The following is a 24,689-nucleotide window of genomic DNA, read 5'->3' as shown; positions in this document are numbered from 1 at the left end:
TGCTAGTTTATGATGAAGTTTTCTCTAGTGAAAAATAAAGACAATATTAAGAACTAAGAAAGGCAACAAGGTGTGATGGTTATGGGTAAGGGCTGTGGAGCCACTTGACCTGGTTTGAATTCTGGTTCTGTAATCTTTGGGAAGTTACTTAACCTTTCCGTAACTCAGTTTTCTCACCTATGTAGTGGCTGTTATAAAATAGCTGTCCCATGGGCAATTATAAGGTTTTCATTGGTTATTACATGTAAGCACATAAAACAGTAAGCATTCGATAAATGCTAATAATGTTATTTGTGGACAGTTTAACTATACTAATGGTTCTTTTTTGGGCAGAACCGCCTAATATAAAGAGATGACATTATTCCTACTTGTTTTTTTGATCTGAAAAAATTCTTTCTTACATTAAATGGAGTTAACAGTAGATGCAATAAAATCTAAAGGTCCTAGAACACTGTTATAAAACATTCTTAAGATATATAAAGAAATGAACAAAAATCAAACAAGAATTTGTTCAGAGATTTTGAGTTTATAAAGTATGAATTTACCCTTTTAACATGGATAGACTGGCTGCCACCCACACACCAAACACCGAGATCATCCTAGAAATACCATGATGAGCAAGACAAACACAATTCCTATCCTTGGAGTGGTAGCAGTTTAATAGAGTTTTTCCACTTAACTTGTTTAATTTGTTCCTGGCAATCACCCTGAGGAAAGACATTATCCTCCTCTTCTTCCTCCTCCTCCTCATCATCACTATCTCCTTTTTTAAGAATAAACTGAAGTCTCATAAGGGAAAAAGTTCCCATTCCTTGCATTGCATAGCAGACAAAATTTGGGATCCTTTTCACTACTATATAATGATAGACTATGTATAGGCCTAGATGGAAATGTATCTCTGTTTTCGTAATGGGAGCCCATGGGAATATGCTTAATAAGCTTGAATGAAGGTCAGCTTTTCTGGAACACATCTGGTCTGTGAAATAAGACAGTAGAGATTTGAAAGTTTTTCCCCAAAAAGAACAATTAGCTCAAGAATTTAACAATTGGGGCTCTAAACCTCTCATCCCATATTTGTTGAGTATGAAGGATCTGAACTGTATCTTTAATGCCTTCTTTATGACCTTTTGCACCACTGTCCCTAAAAGGAGACTTTACTAGCTAGTATGCTGTATGGATCTCAAAGAAGAACAAAAAATACACATTGGTTCTCTTCTCACTCTATCCATTTACTTTTTCTCAATGTCATTATCTTTTGAACAATGTCACTAAGGGGTCATTTGATAACAATTTAACATGATAAAAATGTTAAGTCTCAAAGGAAAGAAATCCTGAAATGGTAGATAATAATGTTGTACATGCACTCTCTGCTTAAATCATAGCACATTGGCTTTCTGCTCTTAGTTCTAGCTTTGATTTATTAATATCTCATGAGGTATAGGTATAGTCATTGGAATGAGATGTTCATGTTCCAACCACACAAGTTTTTAAGGTAGAATGATAGGTTCTTTTCATATGTAAGCCTGTAAATCCCTACAATAGTCCCAGCAGGTAGATACCAGGCATATACAAGAGGAAACAAAAATTACTTTTAAAACTCTCTCCTTTCTTACATGCTTTCTTTTTAAAAAAAAATAATAATATGGAAATATAATTAAATAAAAGAATTACAGATAGGTAAATAAATCATCCAACTAAAACGCACTGGAGCTAAGATTTGAACCCAGAGCTTTCTGGCACCAAAGTCTGACACGCAAGTCTGCGTCCTGCAAAGGAAAACTCTTATACTAGCATTTCTCAAACTTTATACAGCCTGACATCATATCCACAAGGTATTAATAATGTTATTTCTCTGAAGATATCCATTATCAAGTATGTGTAGGAAACAGTGAACACCCTTGATTCCTTTGGGAATTGACAGTATATAGTGTGTAGCAAATTAAGACTGAGAAGTACTGCAGAATAGGGAACAAAAAGGACTGTTTATTTGGGTTACACTAGCATTTGAGTCTCTGCTCCTTTCCTGGTTTAAACACTTAAAACACTTGCTGTAGGATAGAGAAAATGGGACTCTGCAATGCATCAGTCAAAACAATAAGAAAACAGGGACAACTGCTAGGCTTGGATAAAAGACTTCCCATAGAGTCAGGGTCATTGTCTGGGTCAAGATGATCTTCTGAAATCAAGAGGGCAGTGTTAATGATGATCTTTGGAACAGAATGTGTCACATAGGGAATGAAAAAGGTCCCTTGGAAAGAAAAGTGGTCTAAGTGGAAAGGACCCATTTAGCTGGAAGCACTGTGTAGTTACAGTATACTGAATGGACATGAAGAGGCTGCAACTTATTTTATTTTTTTAAAAGGTTTTATTTATTTATTCATGAGAGATACACAGAGAGAGGCAGAGACATAGGCAGAGAGAGAATCAGTCTCCCTGCAGGAATCCTGATGTGGTACTCCATCCCAGGACCCCAGGATCACAATGTGATCTGAAGTGCTCAAGGTGCCCCAGAGGCTGCAATTTAAAAGAGAATCATCACATTATAATTTTATATATAGTTATTGCTGGGTCCTTTCTCATTCTGCATACAGATCAAGGCCAACAAGAGAGACTAACTAATTTTCCTAGGGTAAGCAAACATCTGTTTGTAGGATTTTCAGTCTAAAATTGGGAGAGTCATGGATAAACCTGTGTACCAGGTTAATTTACTTAAAAAATTATTTGCAAAGGTTGTTACTAATACTCAGGTACCACATCCATGTGATCTAAACACATTAAAAAAATTTATTTACTTGGGATGCCTCGGTTGCTCAGTGGTTGGGCATCTGCCTTTGACTCAGGGTGTGACCCCAGAGTCCCAGATCAAGTCCTACATCAGGCTTCCTGCATGGAGCCTGCTTCTCCCTCTGCCTGTGTCTCTACCTTTCTCTCTCTCTCTCTCTCTCTATGTCTCTGATGAATAAATAAATAAATAAATAAATAAATAAATAAATAAAATCTTTTAAAAATGTATTTACTTTACCAAGGGGGTTCATTAAACAGATAATTAATGACATAGTTTTGATGTAGAATGAAGCATTCTTGTATATTAGATGTTAATGGCATAATTTGGAATCTGTCAGGGATACATCAAGTTTTTATTCTTAGCAAATTAGAGCAGAGAGCAGTGTAATTAATCTGCAATTGTCCCCCTTAGTAATGTAGACCTGGCCCAAGGAGACGTGTACCAATTCCAGGGCTAGCAGGACAGATCCACCTGGGAGGCAGAAAGCACCAAGTTTTAGGGCTGTAATTGCCTCTAGTAAGTGGTCAGCCATGGAAGTCCATGATGTGAGTTCATAGAGATTGACAGGCTCTATCCAGTTGGCCTATATAAGAATAGCAGACATGGCCTCTGAATTAGAATCAAGGCAAAGCTTCAAGTGTGGTAGAGCCAGCAAGGACAAAGGAAGGCCAGTTCTCAAAGTCAAGGCAAGTACAGGAGACCCCTGGGAACATCATGGAGAAGTAAAGGCAATATATGGGCCAGTAACAGGGCTTCACACCCTAATGTATGGCAGGCAGCAGGATGCTTACTAGCATAGTACAAGCCAACAGATTTCCCTCCAGGACATTTCATATTAAACTTTCCTGACTGTGAAGAGATCAAGGGCCGGAGGCTTGTAAATACATCCGGTCCAAAAAGGGCAAGACTGAACATATAGATGGAAGATCATTAGAACCAGCCAAGGAAAGACAAAGAGGAAATGGGGCCTACTAATTGCTAGTTTCAGCTATTGTTTGTTCAGTTCCTGAGGACTTCGTAGTTCAATATGTAGAGAAACCAACTTTGAAGTAATGGTCATCTTCTAACTTCTCAGTATCATGAGAAATGTATAGGGAAGACCCATAAGTAATGTGTTTGCGTTCATCATCCTCTTTAACATCCCACCTGAGCTCTTCTGGAGAACAGATGCTTGCTGTGGATGGGATTCCTCATGGGACAGGACATGGAGAATGTGGGACTGGGGCATAGAGCTCCATGCCATCTTATGTAAGGGCAGATGTTAAGTGGTTCATTTCTTCCTAAGGAAGGAAGAAATAGAGGGACTTGGCAAAGCGGTTATCCTCATTTTTTATCATGTAGGACCTTTTTACAAAGAAGATAACAATCTGTTTATTTCTAGTTAAAAAATGGAAGAGTTACTTTCTGAAATTTCAGTGTTAGAGTTCACGGTCCTGAATATCTTCTGAACCTACATAAAAATGTCTGATTTAAAGTTGGCTGTTGTTGACTTACGATGCTGAAAATCATGCCACCACACTCTAAAACCTTGCAAAATGAGAGCTCTTGTAAAGTTTCTTTTAAAATACTTTTTTTTTTTAACAAGGGCATCTTATAGAATGTTTTAAATGACTAGAGGGGAAATAAAGAGATTAGTCACTTTATAAGCACCAATTAATGTGACTCTTTATGCTATTAGTGTCTTACTAGACTATCAATTTTTAAAAAGAAATAAAAGTTTCTAGGATTTACATTGCCATGTTTCAGCTAATGACTGTTTATTGTTCCCTGGCTCAACTACTTGCTGATTTACATCCTTAAAGTCCTTAAAAATATTTCCTTTATTTGAAAATCCAGTTTCAGATTTAATACTCTGAGGTTACTAGTTCCTCTGAAAAGGAAGACCTGGAAACAAAAAATAATATACTTTTCTGAAAACAACTGCAGATTTAGTTCTAAGTGTAATTTCTTTGGGTAGCAACTTCCTTCAGATCTCCTTGTGCCGTCTAAGCTTACTCTGTTACTCAAACATTTCCCAGTGAGCTCACTTTTTACTACTCCTTTCAGTATGGATAATCCTAGGGTTTTGCAGTCTTTTTTTGCTCTCTTCACATACTTTCTCTGAACCATCTCCTCATTACTTCAACTGACATCTCTAAACTTATGACACTAAATTTATAGCTCTACCCAACACTCTCTAAAGCTCTAACTGCCTTATTAACACCTTCCCTAAGAAATTTCTTAAGCATCTCAAAATTAATATGTCTAAAACTGACCCGCTCATCATGTTTCTCCTTTATTCTCTATATCAGGAAGTGCCATTACCACTATCAGTTGGCCAAGCCTGAAATTTGTGAATTGTCTTAGCCTTTACCCTCCACAACAAGTATTTCTCATAGTCCACAGTGAAGGTCCTAACAAATCCCCTCCTGCCAGGTGTGGCTCCTGATCCTACATCTCACACTGGGTGATACCATTAAACTTTTTTGTAGCACTAAAGCTGAATGAAGTTCTGAAATGAAAGGAGATGTGAACCCTCTGGGTCATGCTATCTTAGGAGCCAAATCAAGCCCCCAGCTCTCTCCCTCTCTCATCCTGTTGTGATCCATGAGGCTAAATAGAAGACTGCACTCAGAGTTATTTCTTCTAACTGAAAATGTGTTTCTTGATCAAGATTCTGAGTCCTCCAAAAGTGCTTCAGGATATCATTCAGTACACATCCAGAATGTTTGAACCAAGTTTAGGCTCACGTTGGGATATCAATCTTCTATAAAGACAAATGATATGTAAAGCTTGAGGATTTAGCATTTCCTGAATGTCTTTGCTTGCCAGATTCGGGGCTATAATTTGTGAAGCTAGTTGAAAACCACTGTTCAGGGGCACCTGGGTGTCTCAGTGGTTGAACGTCTGCCTTTGGCTTAGGTCGTGATCCTGGGGTCCTGGGATCAAGTCTTGTGGTAGGCTCCCCACAGGGAGCCTGCTTCTCCCTCTGCCTATGTCTCTGCCTCTCTCTCTCTCTGTGTGTCTCTCATGAATAAATAAATAAAATCTTGGGGAAAAAAAGAAAACTACTGCTCACTTGTCAAATAACAGCCATTATTTGATGCTCTCATAACATTTTGAAAAGTGCTTTGGTATTTACATAAAGCAGTTGAAAGAGACTCCCTTCCCATAATCCCTAGAAATAAGACTCTTTCCTAAACAAATATGCTGTTTGAGATACGGTTCTTTTGTGTCCTCTATCCACTAGAAAAGAGGACTATGAGCACCTAATTTTGTGTAATATGGTTTTGAGGCCACAAGCAATGACTTGTCTCCATGGCCCTGGTGAACAAAGGCTGAGTCACCTGCCGAGTCAGGAAATGAGAGAACATCAATTGTACATATCATCCGGTGATCTCACTTGAGTCATTGCTGAGTTTCAACCAATTTCCAAGGCATTTTTTTCCCAATGACCATCCTAAGTGTTACCTTGCTATCATGAAACAAAGAACTGAACATTTTTGTGGAATTTTTGTATGGAAGTTAATCTAAGCTTTACAGAAATTTGTGCCTCATTTAAGAAAAAGGGTCTGCTTTTTGTACTAATATGTATTGTCTTCAATGCCCAGCCATTTCACAGCTATATAGAGAAATATTTGACTTATCATATTTTCTAATTCAATTATTGGAAAACTAAGGATACAAATGACTTAAATTTGGCCTTCCTCCGATAATCCACTTGAATCATAATCCTTTGAAACACAGGCCATTCTTTTTTTTCCTCCCTGCTCCTTGTATCAAGTTTAGTAAACAATCTCAGCATTTTTCCCTACATTCCACTACTTATTTTTTTTTTCCTTTTCAACCTGAGAGTACTGTGATGGTGTTGATGATCCAGAAAGACTAACCTAGTATCTGAGCTGAGGGTAGATGGAAGAAGAGACTGGATAAGGGAACGAGACTGGGGGAAGAATAAGCTGAGCCTCTGGCTCAGAAGGCCTGAGGGGCCATGTCAGTAGGACCAGGTACAAGAGGAGCCAAGATAGATAGCTTGGCTCTGGCACAGGTGTGGCTTATGGAGATGCACAGGAGTAGAGACTGAGGAGGGAGCTGCTGAGGGTGAGATGCTGTAGGGCATCCAGGGAAAGTGTCCCAGAAACTGTTGTCCTACAGGGTCTGGTGCTCTGTGAAGGATCTTAGTTTTTATTCCTTAAGATAGAACTGAGCTTCCTCATGAGCCCCTAAGCACTGGGAAAGCTAGACAAGATGCAAATTTCACCTCTTTTCTTGCTGGTTTAAATTATTCAACCCTTCTGGGTCAATGCTCAGTCTAATGTATGTTTTATCTTATTATTTTCCTTTTCTCTGAAGAAAATAGCATCTGTCCACACCCTCCATCTCTGCCTCTATTGATCACTTTTCATCTCCATATTTTTGAGCAGAGGGAAGGCTTATACGGCCATGGAATAGAGAGCAAGGAGAGGGACTATGCCAGGTGAGTCTGGAGATATCACAGGGGCCGGAGCATAAGAGTCTGGTAGGCCATGTTGAGAATTTTGGTCCTTATCCTAAAAGCAGTGTGAAGCCTTTTAAGGGTCTTAAAAGAGTGAAACAACACTTGATTTTTTTTTTTAAATAAAAGACAAAGTGCAAAGAATGGAATTGAGTGAGGCAGAAACAGATATAAGGGAGCAGTTAAGAGGCCAAGGCAATAGTCAGGGCTAGAGTATGAGAGTAGTCTGGACGAGCATAGTGACGGTAAAGGTGGGAGAAGGGTTAGAAGAAGTAGGCAGAGTTTAGTGATTGTTTAGGTGGGGTTTGTGAAAGAGAAAGAGGGACCTAGGATGATTCAAAGGTTCCTGTAATTAGCAACAGAAGTGCTGGTGGCCTCATTGCCTGAGACAGAGAACACAAGAAAAGAGCAGGTTTCATGGGAGTGGGCATGAGGGCTACCTTAGATTTCCTCACCTGCTGACTCCCTGACATCTGCCTGGCGAATTCTAACTGCAGGGGCTATATAGATGGGTAAGTGTTGCCATAGGAGATAACTCAGTAACTGGCTACACTATACATATATATTATCCAACTTCAGCTGGGCCTCCAGCTCTTTGCAATGATTTTTTTACCAATTTCAAGGTAAATCCTTTTCTGTTCCTCATATTGAATTTTAAAAACATTTTCTTTCCGTATTCTAGGCCTATATTTCTTCCTTGGTTTCAGCAAACTACCTTGCCTCTTAATTTACTTAAAAATATAGACACCAAACAATGTGATTTCCCTCAAGTTCTCTCACCTCCACTTCAAAATGTCTCTGAATCTTAAGTCATTCTCTTTTATTTCTTTTCTCAGTGGGAGAAGTGTCTCTATCACCTCATTCTACTTTTTCTGGAACATTTTTTAAAAATATTTTATTTATTTATTTATTTATTTATTTATTTATTTATTTATTTGAGAGAGAGAGAGAGAGAGAGCAGGAGCAGGGGAGGGGCAGAGGGAGAGGGAGAAGCAGACTCCCATCTGAGCAGGAAGCCTGATGTGGAGGCTCAATCCCAGGACCCTGGGATCATGACCTGAGCTGAAGGTAGATGTTTAACCCACTGACTGAGCCTACCAGATGCTCCTGGAACATTGTTTCATAGACTAACCCCAATTTGGTGTAAGAGAAAATATTTTTTTCCATGTCCATTATTTATATTCCCAACGCAGACAATTTATAAAATACAGAAGGGAACTAAAATGAATATAAAAATCACCTACAATCTCATATTCAGAGTGAACCATTTTTGATTTCTAATTTAAAAAAAATTCTCTTTCTACTGGTTCTCTTCCCTTCACCTGGAAACGTGTTCAAGTCTTCTCTTGAGCCCTAACCCTAACTATTAGAAAAAAAATTCCTCTCAGTCTTGCTTCCCTTTCAAAAACTACTATGAAATATGTTTCATAGCCACCTACTCTTCAGTGCTATTGGGAGAGCTTTAAGATGTTTCTGGAGTGAAAAAGTTGTCTGAGGCTTGGGAGGCTGGGCCAAGACAATGTGCAAGATACAGATGGAAGTCATCTAATTATCTAAACCTATATCTATGTCTCCTGAACATGCCACTATTGCCTAACTACCCCAGCTGGTTCCTCTTGTATCTTGGATTTTGCCTCATGTCTGATTGTGTATTTCCCCAGCCAACCAACCTGCCGTGTCCTCATTCCCTTTATGCCCAAACCTATCCATTTCATGGCTTCATGTTTCATTCTGTGTAGATGACTTTGAGTTGAGATCACTAACCAAGATCTCTCACTGAAAGTCAGAATAACATTTCCAACTGCCTTCTCATCACCTCAATATGAATATCACACCAGGAAACTCAATACATCCAAAACTAACACTATTATTTTATCTGCCAAACCTACTTCTCCTCTTGTGTTTCCATTTCAGTTAGTGGTATTATTATCTTTTATTCAGCCAAGAAAGACAATAAGGAGTCATCCTTGACTCTTTACTTTCCTGAATTCAACATCAAATTCTATTGACTTAATATCATATTAATTATTTACTTTTGTCAGGCACATGCTAAGTACATTAGGTGCATTTTCCCAATCTTTCACTATGTTCTGCCTCATTCTTATTTTACATGTAAGAAAACAGAAACTTGGATGTTTAGAGATCAGTGATAGTCAGTATAAGAACTCAAGCCTGTTTATTTCCAAAGGTAACCGGTGTCTTGATGCCTTTTTCTGTTTGTTCTCCTCTATTTCCACTGCTGTAGCCCAGCTCAGATCATCAGAGTAGAAGCTTTGCTAGCCAATCCCCAATTAGTCAGATCACGTCATTAATAACACCCTTCAATTCTCTTACACACTCATCACTGGAAACTAGTAGGAGATTGCCTGGAACGTTGAATATTCCTGGTTCCAACAATTTAGTTGCGTGTTTACCAAAAAAGAGTTGTATTTTGTTCTTAAGCCAGACAGTTCAATTGTACTTTTTATTGTGTTACAATATTTAATGAAATACTGTTTAAACTAAGGAGATATGAGTGTGGAAGAGAGCTCTTTCTATGAAAACTAAGCTGAATTTGTTGGAAAGACAAGACGAGAATAAGTGGCTGAAAATTTTATAATCCATATAAGTATGGAGAAGGTGAACCAAAAATGATTGGGGAAAACTCTTATGGAAACTTCTTTAAGATTCTACATTCCAATTGCCCTTTTGCTGCAATTTAAAGAAACAGAAACATGGGTGTGGTTCATGCAAGAAAAAGAATACAAAACTCCAATTGGCAAGCCCATACTCAAAGAAGGGATCTTAACATTCTCGTATATAATTGCAGGATAAATGTACTCATATGTGTCTTAAGTTAAAATATAAATATCCAAGGTAAACATCTTGTTTTGTTGTTGTTCTCTGATTTGATAAGTTTTGCAAATGACTGACCAAATTTGGTCCCTGATTTTACTGAATGAGAGACCTTCCACCTTATCTCTCATTATCTTCCAAACAGTAATAGTACCTTTCCTTCGACCTAACCTCCATCTTTAGTCTAATTTCTCCATTCAGCCAACAAAAACGTTTTAAGAGCCAAGTAATTAGCATAATTCCTTCTAAAACTCAGCTCTAAACCTCTCTCCTCTTCCCACAATAATTCGGTGATTTTCTCTTGCCTGCAGAATGAAGCTAAAAGTACTTAGCAGAACATTGAAGACATGTAATGGTCTGACTTCCACTCACCTTTTCAGGTTCCACCTCCTAATACAGCACTCTTGTCAGTCACCCACATTCTGGCTATTGCCCAAACGCATGACACCATTCAGTATCCATTCAGAGAGAGCCTGAACTCTATATTTGTATCTCTCACAATTTTACTACATACTTATAAATAGTAGTCTATAGTGGGAAATATATTGTTTATAGAAATTATGTAATACAGAAAATGCTAAAGGTATCTGAATAAATTTCACTGAATGAATTTCAAGTTGTAAAGTCAAGAGTATTGTGCAACATATAGCCTGTGGATGGAGGCATAAACTTGTCTTTATTTTATTTTTTTTAATTTTATTTATGATGGTCACAGAGAGAGAGAGAGAGAGAGAGAGAGAGAGAGAGGCAGAGACACAGGCAGAAGGAGAAGCAGGCTCCATGCACCGGGAGCCCGACGTGGGATTCGATCCTGGGTCTCCAGGATCGCGCCCTGGGCCAAAGGCAGGCGCCAAACCGCTGCGCCACCCAGGGATCCCATAAACTTGTCTTTAATAATCAAAAGTTTAAATGTGTCTATTCTCATGATAATTTAGTAAAGTTTTAAAAGTCTGGATAAAAATGATATTTTGACTGTCCTTATCCAGTTGTCCAATCAGGGAGAGTACCTATTTCCTAGGTGACAAATATCAGTGGACTACTGTGACATTACTGTCCTTGGTTGTCTGTTTCTCTCATTCACATTTTTCCCCTGGAAGTCCTATACCTGTGGACTGTCATAGATGCCACTACTGCATAGAACTCCTAAAATGTTCATCTCAGCCAGAGCACCTCAGTCAATTCCATTCCTCTCTCTAATTGCTTTTGTGTATTTTCAACTCCGCAAAATACCATCCATTATATCAGAGTTTAAAATGGAACTTTCCCAGCAAACTCACTTTTTTCTGCCTTCTGAAACCACCCCCTCCAAGGTTTTATCCATAGCTCTTGGGGGTCTATTTTGCTTTTTATTCTTTCTTGGGCCACAACAAATTGCCAATTATCTCTTCCCATAGTGACTGGATCATTAAGGGCTTTGAAAACTATGGAAGTACTTGCCCCTTTATAGTCAAACTTCTTGAAATATTTGCTCATACTCATTGTATTCACACTGTTATCTCCCATTCACTTTTCAACCCAGTGTAATCTGGCTTCTGTTCCAAAACTTTTATTGTAGCTATTCTTATATAGAAGTAATGAATTACTGCATTGGTGTTAAATTTAATTGACATTGTCTCAGTTGTTAACCCAACTTCTTATAGACTTTGATATTTAGACCACTTATTCTACTTGAAATGAATTCTTTCTGCTTCTGTGATACCTCTCTATCTCTGAGACTGCTTTGTTGTGCTACTCTTTTTAGGGTTCTTTTTCTGCCCTTAAAAAAAAAAGTGTCCATTCTTCAGAGTTCCAAATATTCATGTCTTCTCCCTCTCCGTACTTCTCTGAGCAATCTCATCAACTTCTCTGGCTTTATTTTTTTAAGGTTTTTAAAAATATTTATCTATTGATGAGAGACACACACAGAGAGGCAGAGACATAAGCAGAAGGGAGAAGCAGGCTCCCCATGGGGAGCCTGATATGAGACTCCTGGGATGGAGCCTTACCCTAGGATCGTGCCCTGAGCAGAAGACAGATGCTCAACCACTGAGCCACGCAGGCATCCCAATTTCCCTGGCTTTAGTTACCACTTCTGCCCATGATCACCACTTTTGTGTCTCCAGCTCTGTTATTCACCTGAGCTCTCGAGATGTGCATATTAAACTGCCTCCAGATGTGTCCTCTTCAATATTGCAGAGGCACTTTGACTTTAACTTGCCCAAAGCTATTTTACAAAAGCACAAAAATACTCTCTTATTTGCTTATCTTAGTGAATGGTACCATTCAGTATCTATTTGCTCAAACTATCAATGTTAAAATATAGCTATCGATTTTAACTTCTTTTTTACTCTTTATTCTCCAATCAATATCAAAACTCTATCAACTTTGCTTTTGAACTAGTTCATAAATTCATCCACTTTTTCTATCCCTTCTGCACTACATGGCTCAACCCAGGATGATATCTCCCATAGATATCTGCAACTGTCTTCTGAATGAGCTCCTTGCCTCCATGCTGGCCCCTCTCCAATCAGTTTTCCAAGCTGCAGCAAACTTCCTCTTTCTAAACAGACAAATTTAATCACATTACTTCCCAACTTTCTTGTCAATGTATCCACACTATCCTCAGCATTAATTCTAATCTCTTTCACATGGTTTGAGGGCTCTTAGTGATCAATCCCAGTTGCTCTTCAAGTCCTGCCTTTGCCACTCTCTCCCACTCTGTGGTGCTTCTTTAAATTCCCAAACTGCATCAATTCTCTACCTATGGACCTTGTCCATCCCATGAATCTGCTCCTCTCTCATCAGGCTATTCTCTCTCCTATGACTCCTGCTCCCTCCCCCTGCAATTTATTCATTCAACATACTTTTGAACACTCAGTATGCACTAGGCATTGCTCTAGGTTCTAAGACCACAGTAGGCAGCAAAATGGGTATGTGGTACTGAACTCATGAGGCTCAGGGACTACCGGATAGACAGATAAGCAAATTTGGGTCATTGCAGACCTTTGTGATGAGAGATGGACACTGTGAATCTAAGGACCCAGATGAAGACATTTCATTGCTTCCTAGGGGCAGTGTTATTTGGAAGGTTAGACCTGAGATAGAGAAGTAGGAAGGTAAGAGGCCAGGGAGTTTAAGAAAAACTTCAAAATGTAAACTTCTTACCTTTTCTGCTTTTTCTTTTTTCTTCTCACTCTTCTTAACTCTTACCATCTACATCCAACTACCTCTATTCTTTAAAAACTCTTTGGTTAGTTCTTATGGTACTCCTTGAAGTAAACTATTATTTTCCATACTTGGTGGCATCCTTTTCCACAAAGCACTTCCAGGCCCTCCGCAAACCCACCAGTTTCCTTTCTTCAACTCTCTCCTCCAGATGAAAGTGAAGAAACCTCATTCCATATAGTAGCCATATCATTCCATCTCTTAAGCAAAGCTAACAGCTAACTTGTAACTGACTAGGGTCAAGCCCAGATATTCTTCTTTTTATCCTTCTGCTATAATCTTTCCAATTCTCCATTCTTCCGTTCATATTTTCCAATAATCCACAATGTCAAATTGTCTATGAGAAATAGACAACCCATGATCTTCCCTCATTTTCTAAAATAATACAGCACAGGTCAAGTTTAAGAAGCCTTTCCTCATAGCTTTGAGATTCCTGTCGGACCTTAGGCTCACCAGAATAGGGTGATAGCATTGTTTCTCTTGAGCTTTATTCTAGGCCATAGCAAGACCTTTAATATACAGCAAAAATGAACAATCAGTTAATACCATCCCACAAATCCCTCACTTCTTAAAGGGGCATATCATCTTAAAAAACTTTAGTTCCCTCAGAGCTTTTTATCTTACATAGTCCTCCCTTTTGGGCAGTGGTTCCCATTTTTAAATGTTTTAGTAAGATGAGAAGTATCCTAGGATAAATTTTCAGGCACCTCCAACGTTCATCCTCCCGTGGGGTAAAGAGGAGGGTGGCTTTACCCATGATTGGTCAGTGACTGAAGGGGACTCTGCCTTGCATCAGCAATGTCATTATTTCTTCACTCACTACAGTCTGAAGATTTGGCAGCAGTGCTGATGCTTATATATATAGAAGGAAGCTAATTACTTCATTTCATTCTTTGTTGGAACATTTTCCTACCCACTCGCAAATAATCTTCCCTTTCCTTTAACAGCTCCTCTCTAAAGAGACCATCAATAGAACATTCATCAGAAGAATGACAGTTGGAGCACAGGAGGAGACAACAGAAGCCTGGGCCCAGGGGCCCAGGTTAGAGGTCAGTGTCCACCAACTCCTAGGCAATTGGCCTTGTAGTGTCTCCAAAGGGAGTTCTTAACAGAGGCAGATGGAAACTTCCACTGAATTCCTCATATGTTTGAAATAGATAGGTAGATGATAGATGATAGATAAATAGATAGATAGATAGATGATAGATAGATAGATAGATAGATAGATAGATAGATGATAGATAGATATGTGATTATTTCACCCATAAAGGCGGTCATATTTCTATAACAGTGGCTTCATTAAGGCTTTCAATAGTCATTATTGGCCATTCTTTTGGGGACTCTATGAGCAATCATTTTCTTGGTCTGAAGCAAAAAAAGACTCAGGACACAAGGTTACCTCTTTTAATTTTTGTTGTGGACAAAAAAAAAGACAGCACCTGAGTACCTTAACGAGGGGCATGTTTGTGATAACACTGGAGACAGGGCACTATGTGCATCTATGAACTGTAAAATCTATGGCACTTTAATTAATTTTGATTTCACAGAGAATTTAATGAGTCAATAAAGACAAATCATGGAAACGACAGTACTTTTATCTACCATCTGGCAACTCTTGATAATATCAAATGGCTCAAGACTTCAATAAAGGCTCATCCATTCTAATAGAGAGATTCTTTTTTAAATTTTTTTTTTTTATTATTTATGATAGAGAGAGAGAGAGAGGCAGAGACACAGGCAGAGGGAGAAGCAGGCTCCATGCCCCGGGAGCCCGACGTGGGACTCGATCCCGAGTCTCCAGGATCGCGCCCTGGGCCAAAGGCAGGCGCCAAACCGCTGCGCCACCCAGGGGTCCCCTAATAGAGAGATTCTATGCTTATTGTTCTTTAACATTTCTGGTATATTTGGAAATTTAAGAGCAGAGCTGTCATATATGGTATCTGATCAAAGGGGTGAGTCAGGGTGAATAGGGCCAAAATCCAGCTGGCGCTCTAGTCAACAAGCCCTACATCTTGGCTTCTTCTAGAAGAAGCCAAGCTTCTTCTTCTATATGTATAGCCTAGTGAAAGCTCTGTTTATGAGACTGGATAATAGAAAATTGTCAAATAATCTAAATAAGAATATTGGTTGAAAAATGTACATAGAATTATTAACTGAAACCATTAAAACGGTGGTATATATGTATATGCATACATGAAAAAAGTAGGTCATAAAATAGAATATATCACCCCATTTTTGTGAAATAAATAAATGTAAATATACAGAAATTCAAACACATTCTATCTATCTATCTATCTATCTATCTATCTATCTATCTATCTATTATCTAACTATTTAGGGAAAAAATTGGAAGAATACACCCCAAAATGTTGACTACAGTTATCTTCGGCTCGTAAGTTAGTTGTTTTTTAATTTTTTTTTTTTTAGTGACTTGGCTTTTTCCTTCATCTGAGGAAAGAAGTGCATTAACTTCACTTTGTGTGTGTGTGTGTATGAGAAGGAGAGAGAGAGAGAGAGAGATGATTATTTTTTGTGCAATAAGAAAAAATTAAAACCCTAAATAGTGGATTGAGACTTAAACAATAACAACTAATAATAGTTACTTTAAAAATGACAGGTATTTGTGAACTGAAAACCTAAAATAGTGTTTAAAACCATCAGGGCAGTTAAAAATAAAATCTAAACAGTCTGAGGACAAAGTATTATTTACTGTTTGACTTGGCTAGTTTTTCAGCTGCAACAGCTACGGTTTTATGACAACCCTTTCATAAACCAGAAATAGATGTTAAAGTGAATCATCAATTTAAAAATGTAATTATAGGATAATCCCACCTCTGATATTGATTATATTTAACAATCCCATTCAGAAGAGTAATATTATATTTCTTTTCTGTCAGTGATTTATTACTACAATGTTCAAAGAGATCGTATATAAAGGAATTATGCAAATAGGACTCTACATTAGTTTATTAGGAAAATGAAAAAAAGGAAGTATGTTTAGATGTGGCTTCCATTCCCTGACTTTTTCCTTTGGAGAATTACATTTGGTTAATCCTTGAGACAAGAGACTGAGGCTAATATCTATCAACATATATTAAATATTTATCAGGCATTATACTGGTATATTTAACATTTACACCAATTTTCTAAGGCATGTTATTTACCATTTAAGAGACAGGCTCAAAAAATTTTCCTAGTTTCTCTGTAGTCACATAGCCAGTAATGTGATGGTACCAAAATTCATACTCAAGTCTTTCTGACCCCAAAGACTTTGCTCTGTCCTATTAGACAAGAGTTCTAATGTTTTATGGTGGTGGATTGTATTACGTTTTAGAATTACTCAATCTGCCCTCTTCTATGAGATTATACATCCTGCCCTTTTGCACAAGGCTGTGTGACCAGTTTGGCCACTGGAATATAAACAGATGTGATGAACACTACATCTTTTAAGAGCCATCATGGTATTTTGTCAATTCACTTGCTTTTTTCCCTCTGTCCTATGAATGTCCCAAATAGGGAAGCTTCTTCAATATGGGTCCCAGAATGTGAAGACACATGGAGCAAAGCTGTGCAAAGACAGTAGCTACCAACATAAAGCTGACAAATGTGAACAAGTGTGCATTCATTTTCTATTGCTACATTATAAATTACCACAAACTTAACAGCTTAAAATTACAAATTTATTTACTTCACAGTTCCCGTAGGTTAGATAGCTGGGCATGACCCTATCGGATCACCTGCTTAGGGACTCACTGGGCTGGTCTCAGAGCATCAGCTGCGGTTCTCATTTGGGATTCAGATTCTCTTCTGAGCTCACTGGTCATTGGCAGAATTTATTTTCTTGTAATTGTAGGACTAAAGACCCATGTTCTTGTTGGCTGTTGCCTAGGGGTTGCTCTCAGTTCTTGGGGGGCTATTCTCAGATCTTTTCAGTGTGGCTTTTCCATATTCAAGCCAGCATTGGCACATTGAATCTCCTTCCTTGCAAATCTCTGACCAGCAGCTGGAGATAACTGTCTGCTTTCAAAGGGTGCATGTGATTAGGTTAGGTTCACCCAGATAATCTCCCTATCTTAAAACCAGCTAATTAATAGATTTAATTACATTTACAAAATCCCTTTGCCATGTAACATAACATAATCACATGAGTAACACCAAGGGATAGAGACCATTCAGACCTTCTTAGGATTCTACCACAAAGAGATAATTGTATTGTAAGCCACAGAAATATGGGGAAATAGATTTTTTAAGGTAGCAAACTGACTAATGCAACTAGTTATCTGAACTTGTGTGTCTGTGCATATAAAAAGGAGCATAAATCATAAAGGACAGGCAGCTGAACAAATTTTCACAAAATGAACACATCTGTACAACCACCACTCAGATGAAACAAACAAAAACAAATAGACAAATATCAGAAAATTATTAACAACACAGAAACCCCTTTCCAGTCATTTCCCAGACCCTAAATAACTACTGTCCTATCTTCTAACACCATAGGTTATTTCATCTGCTTTTGAAATATGAATGGAATCTGGCTTCTTCCTCCTAATACTAGATCTAGGGGATGCCTGGATGACTCAGCGGTTGAGCGGTTGAGCTGCCTTTGGCTCAGGGTGTGGTCCCGGAGTCCCAGGACTGAGTCCCACATGGGGCTCCCTGCATGGAGCCTGCTTCTCCCTCTGCCTGTGTGTGTCTCTGCCTCTGTCTCTGTGTGTCTCTCATTAATAAATAAATTTTAAAAATCTTTAAAAAAATACTAGATCTAGGAGTTTCATTCCTTTTGTTGCTTGTAGTCTTAGTTCCCTTCCTGTATGATAGTACATTACATGGATATTCCATAATTTGTTTTTCCATTCTTCTGTTGTTGATAGACATTTGGTTAGTCTCCAGTTTTTAGCTATTACATATAATTCTCCTCAAACTTTTTTTTTACAAAGCTTCTATCCTTACCTCTCCCTTTTTCTGTTCCCCTCCACATCCTCCCCTCCTCTCTTCTTCCTCCCTCCCTCTCTTCTTTCCTTCCTTCTCTCTCTCTCTCTCTCTCTCTCTCTCTCTCTCAATTTCTCTCTTTCAGATGCCTTCATATTTTATTTATAACCTAACCTCTCCCTAAAAAGAAGAGAATCCAGTTTGGATTTTGTCAACTTTTAAAATTAATCTTTAAGAAACTCTGAAAGATAATTGGAAAACTACAATGAATGGATTTAGACCAAACGAGTAGAGAGCTAAAGGAGGGGCAAAAAACAAGATATGATTTCCTATCCTTGGTTTATTCTGGAGCAGAAATTGCTTAGGTGAGACCAAGATAATTTCAGCCATCAGTCTGAGCAGAGCCACACGGTGTAGTGGGAAACAGCATAGGCGTACCATATAAAGATCTGAATCTCTGTTCTTTTTCCTTTCTCTAGATGGAAAATTTGGCAATTCACTACCCCTCTGAGTTTTATTTCCTTCATCTGTCATGAGGGTAATGGGACTTTTCCCTTGAGATGTTTCAGTTCCTTCCCACACTTCTGCCACTTCTCCAAAATCCAATAGCACGTTTTGTCCTAGCTCTAACAACATTCTACCATCTGTTTTCTGTCCATCTCTGCCCTGCTTTTGCTCCCAGAAAACTGACCTCTGTTGACTGCATCCATTACCTGGCTCTATTATTATTTTGCTTCCAACTGGGTTCAGCCAATGAGAGTCACTTGCAAAAGATTGGAAGGAAGGAGGAGAAAGAGGCTGGATTATGCTCCCTCCCCGCCTTACTGCTGTTCTAGGGTGGCTGCTTTCCTATCAGACCACAATTCTAACTATCACCTGACCCCAGTGACACCTATGTCCCTCTTGCATTTTAAACGTAAACCTGGGCAGCCCCGGTGGTGCAGTGGTTTAGCGCCACCTGCAGCCGAGGGCGTGATCCTGGGGTCCTGTATCAAGTCCCTCATCCGGCTTCTTGTGGGGAGCCTGCTTCTCCCTCTGCCTGTGTCTCTGCCTCTCTCTCTCTCTCTCTCTCTCTCTCTGTGTGTGTGTCTCTGTGTGTGTCTCTATGAATGAATAAATTAAATATTTTTAAAAAATAAATAAATAAAAAATAAACCTAGAGCTGATCATGATTTCCCATTCAGTGGTGCTCCACCATCTTTGCTTTCCTAACCCATCCATACTTCCATAAATAGTTCCTTTAGCTATATTCTCTTTTCAGGCTTAAGTCCTTTGAATGGATCAACCTTTCTTGAAATGTCCCTGATAATAGAGAAAGAGCCCAATCAGATTGTTGAACATATGGGAGAATGGAAAAAACAGTATTAATAGTTGGAGGTCAAATAAAATGACGGATTTAATGAACTAGGGAGATGGGATGGAGCAATGAAGAGTCATAGTGTCACATAAGCAGTTTCCGTGGTCTCTTACATATGTGGCATTTAAACTCCATAGCAGCCCATGAGTTAATACGATGACTATCTAATTTCAGAAATGAAGAGACTATGACTTAGGGTGGTTGAGTAATTTCCTGAGATCAGTCTTTATTAACTGGCAGAACTGATTTTGCCTCCCAAACCCATGCTCTTAACCAGAAGGGCAGACACTTACTTTCTATGGCAAAGACAAGAGCTGTAGTTCGCTGCTAGCTTTACATACTTTAAGGACTTAGTAACATGGCATAGTTGGCTATCTTGAAGAGACAAATATGGAATAGATATTTTAGAGATATTAAATGAAGTTATCTGAGTTTTGATGAATTCAGAATTAAAAGGTTGCGATGAGGGCAGTGGCATTTCTTCTCTGTGTCACTTCTTCCTCTCCCAGCTTTTGGCAACAGACCCCAAAATAAATCCAACCTCCTTTGCATGCCCTTTGTGGTTCTCCCCATCATACTGCTTCCTTCCTGGAGTTCTTTCCCACCAGTCACACACTCACCTTGCTCCAATCAAACTGACATATTCTTCTTGGTTCACTTGTTTCGTCATGAAACTGCCTTCACTCCTTTTTTCTCCTTTGAAATCCTCTTGAGCCTTTTTTGTCCACTTAAAAGCCACTTCTCCAGACAAATTATGTTATCACACCAACCACAAGTCACTACTCCTCCCTCTTCTGAGCATGAGCCGCTTTGTTTACACTACTTTCTCTGCATATGTCATATGCTGCTTGGAATTTTACTTGCCCATGTTCCTCCCTTTTCTTTCCTACTTGACATTGGGAATTTAGATGATGGGGAATGTTAACATAAGTAAAACAGAACCCCTGCCCTAAAGAGGTAAGAACACAAAGAACTCTAAATACCTTTGTGTATTTTGGCATTTTACTTTAGACAAATGATAAATACTTGTGCATGTAAAAGTATGAATGTTCACATAAATTGAGGAGAAGGATTCTTGAAAAAAATGATATTTGAGATGCATCTGGAAGTCTGGTTGGTCAGCTGTCATAATTTGGGGAAGGAATTTTATGAAGAGAAAGCAGCATGAGATGGCTTTAAGAATATTGTTTCCACGAACTAGGGGTGATGGAAGGGGAGGAGGGCGGGGGGTGGGGGTGAATGGGTGACAGGCACTGAGGGGGGCACTTGACGGGATGAGCACTGGGTGTTGTTCTGTATGTTGGTAAATTGAACACCAATAAAAAATAAATTTATTATTTAAAAAAAGAATATTGTTTGCATTGTGCATCCCAATATCTCTGGTGATTAATGAAATTAATAATAGCAGCTATCGTTTATCAAATGCTTGAGACCTGCCAGACATTGTGTTAAATGCTGTTTGTATGTTATCTCATTTGATTAAGATCTTCCCCATTTTACAGATGAGAAAGCTAAGACTTAAACAGATTTGGTAACTTGTCCAAAGTGGCCCAGTAAGTCTCTGACAGAGCTGACTTCTAATGAGGGAATATGAGGCTACATTGCCTTTTTACTTACAACTTGACATAATGCACAATTCTTTATGCATTTATCGCTAACATTCCATAACATAATATTTATAAATTGATAAGTTTTAAGGAATCTAGTTATTTACAATGCATCTCTGAAAGCTCTTTTTAAAATGGCATTTCAAAATAACATTCCATTTATCTTCTATGGGGGCATTAAAGTTGTAGCTCTTTAATCTGAGGTATAAAATAAATTCCAAAATTTCTGAGTGATGATACAGTTCTTGAAATATTTTCTAAAAATAAAATATTGTCCCATAGCAATTATGTTAGTCACCATTTAAACTATTTAAATTCAAAACATTTAGTGAGTTTAAAAAATGCTGATATTTTTATCAGGAAATAAATGCAATAGTGCTTCTCAATCTACAATGAAGTTAAATTCTGAGATATGAAACTGCCATACATTATAATGTATGAGTGAAATTTGCCAAAAACAATGAGCTTCCATTTTCCAGATGCTCAGATGCTCAAGTAATGACATCAACACTGTAGAGTTTCCTGGGTGCAAGTTATAGACTAGTACACACTGAAAAGGAAATGTCAGTATATTTTTATTTTTTCTTAAATCATACGTTTTTTCCCCAGCTGTTATAAAAATGTTTCTGTTCCCTATGCGGGAACAGTAATGAATTTTTATATTAACAAAATATGACTTGTGCATCAGGATGTTGACAATTACATGGCATATAGTCTTGAACTTCAGGATGAATTAAGAGGCAGTGACCATATTGCACTGTGTTGGCATATGCAAAAGAGCATTGAAGCAAGGTCACATTGCTAGTAAAGTCTTTAAAAGAGTGAAAAAGAAGTTCTTCAGTGGGTAATTATTTTCTACTGATAGGCAAAAGGGTGGCGTGTGTTCTTCAGTTACAGGATTACCTACCAGAGTACTCTTTCTCAGGCCTCTGGAGAAATGCCTAGTATTGGTATAGAGAAACTGCTCTTGAGAACCACAGGAAAATGTTAACTTAATAGAGACCTCAGTGTGCTAAAGATCTTAGAGGGAAAAAAAATCACATCTGAAAGACATAAAGTTTGGAATTGTCTGGGCTTTGGCTCAATTCAGAACTAACAGCCAGAAACAAAATGGCAATGGAAAATGAAGCCTTCACAACTTTATCAAATTGCTATTTTATGCATGCATCAACATATGGGCTTTAGGCAATTAACAAACATTTTTCAGATCACATAGTCTTATAAGAAATGTAGAGGGCCAAACACATGTCTCAGAACGACCTCAATATCTTACAGCTACATTTGACAGAAATTAGACCATAAAGTGGGTAAAAGTTTGATTTGTTTCAACTACTGTTCATTCCCTAGAAAATACTGCCAACATCATTAACATCAGTAGCCGGTAAGTATAGCATATCTTACTGGACAACACTCAGAGTGACCGATGATCTTGGTTTGTCTGAGATTGAGGAGCTTACCAGGACCAGGGAATTTCAGTGCCACTAAACCTACCACTAACCTGGAGCAGTCCCAGGCAAAATTGGATACTGGGCCACCCTATAGGAAGATCAGTGTTTCACTTTCTATTGCGCATGCTACACAGTGCAATATGGCGACTGCCTAAGAACAAACAAACAGCTCTTTTATCTTTAAGCTAGAAACTCCTATTTGATTTTTTAAATTGCAGATTTATTGGAAAACTTAAAATTATTATTTCTTTTAGAAATAAAATAATGCAATAAAGATGTGCCTGGGTGGCTCAGTCAGGGACACATCAGACACTGGATTTTGGCTCAGGTCATGATCTCAGGGTTGTGAGATCAAGCCACACATCTGGCTGCACACTGGGCATGGAGTCTGCTTGAGATTCTCTCTCTCTCTGTCTTTCTCTCTCTTGCTCCCCTTCCCTCCTCGTCCCTCCTCCATCCCCCTCTAAAAAAAAGGGGAGGGATAAAATACCACCTTGTTCTATAAACTGAAGATGTTTTTTCATAGCTCATAAGGAGTGATTCAGCCATTTCACTACTTTAAAGAGTGTCAAAGCTTTTACTTTAAAAACAAGATGAATAAACCACCACTACCACCAACAACAACAAAAAACAACCAGAAAATGAAATGACTCCTCAAAGCTAATACTATGCAGGAAAAGTTGTGGTGTGATAGTAGCGAGAGCTGGTGCATTGATGGTGCTAGCGGTGGTTCTGATGGGGGCTCTGACTGGGATATCTTGAAAAGAAAGGCTCAAAGAAGTTGCAAGTCAGGCTGGTATATTTGGGATACAGCAGAGAGCTGCATGTGTGGATCACTGAAAGGAAACGATGGCATGGGGTTGAGCCACTCTGCACCATTTCCTTATACTGGGGCCTCCTTGACAGAAGGACAAGCTGCAGTTGAAGCGGGAAGAGCAGGGAGATAGAACTCAACACCTAACGATCATCCTCTTTTTGTACTTAAGAGCAGGGCTTCAGGCAATTCTGTTTATTGCACTAGAAGTTCTTAATAGCTGAGTGGTTTTTAAAATACATTTTAGAAGGAACATTGCAAAAGTTTGTGATTCATTCTAATTTAAAATGTAAGGTGTTCTATTTTCTTTTCTTGCTTTTATATTGTGCTAACTGCACGTAAGTGGAAAATGATAAACTTGTGTCAAAAGGAAATAAGCTGAATACAATGCGAAATGGCAAGTGTGGTTTAGATTTTTTTTAAACATATTTTATATAAAACAAGAAAGAAGAGGTAAATTAAATTTACTGAAGGTTATTAGTTTAAGTTATTTCCAAGTTGGAAAATAAATTTCTATTGTATTTTTTATTATTTTCCATTTCTCTAAACTAAATGTGTATTATTTTTAGAGTAGAAATAAATACTTATCAATAAACATTATTTTTTAAGGAAAATAAAACACTAATTACTTTTATATATACTAGAGAAATTGATAAATGAATAAACATTTCATTGGGTACAAATAAAGAAGGTATGATTCACATCCTCAAAAAATGTAAAATATATCAGGAAAGGCAGACCAAACCTGAAAAAAAGAAAACCATAAATATTAGATTGTGATATAAAATCCATTGTTATTCAAGTTTATTCACTATAAAAGTAATTTAGTATTCTTTTTTTGCTATATACTACTTATACATATATTGAAAAGAATTTGATTATTATAATCTGCCTGCATTTTAAAATACAAAACATGTTCCAGAAAATGTCTCCCCCCCGAAGCTTTACATATAATTTCCCAAACACTTAGTCTAAAATAATAATCCAGTTTGCCCCCAAACACTTATGAATGCTCACCCCAACTTCAATCACTTCCATTCTCTCCGTTGTCACTCACCTCACAAATAGGCATCTGTGTTGAAACTCTCTATTTTATGAAGTCAGTAGAAAACTAAGCCAAATGGAAAAAGAAAAAAGAACCAGAGCCTCAGCAGAGCTCTACAAATAATCTTTTTATTCTAATTGGATTTCTTTGATTACAATTCTCATCATTTGAGTCAGTTGTTTTCATCT

The 24,689-nt window shown here is 38.1% G+C and overlaps 1 protein-coding gene across 1 annotated transcript in view; it reads left to right on the top strand.

Annotated features, from left to right (window-relative positions):
- LMNTD1 (lamin tail domain containing 1) overlaps positions 1-24,689 on the top strand; it is a 381,533-nt gene that overhangs the window by 197,996 nt on the left and 158,848 nt on the right. Inside the window, exon 3 of the mRNA XM_055318804.1 lies at positions 14,246-14,347. Coding sequence (XP_055174779.1) covers positions 14,246-14,347 — 102 coding nt within the window. The remainder of the gene's footprint in view (positions 1-14,245; positions 14,348-24,689) is intronic.

The sequence above is a fragment of the Nyctereutes procyonoides genome, unplaced genomic scaffold (genome assembly GCF_905146905.1).
Source record: "Nyctereutes procyonoides isolate TBG_1078 unplaced genomic scaffold, NYPRO_anot_genome, whole genome shotgun sequence".
In the NCBI taxonomy this organism is placed as follows: Eukaryota; Metazoa; Chordata; class Mammalia; order Carnivora; family Canidae; genus Nyctereutes; species Nyctereutes procyonoides.
The sequence above is the reverse complement of the archived record's forward strand: the minus strand, read 5'-3'. Positions and strand labels throughout refer to the sequence as shown.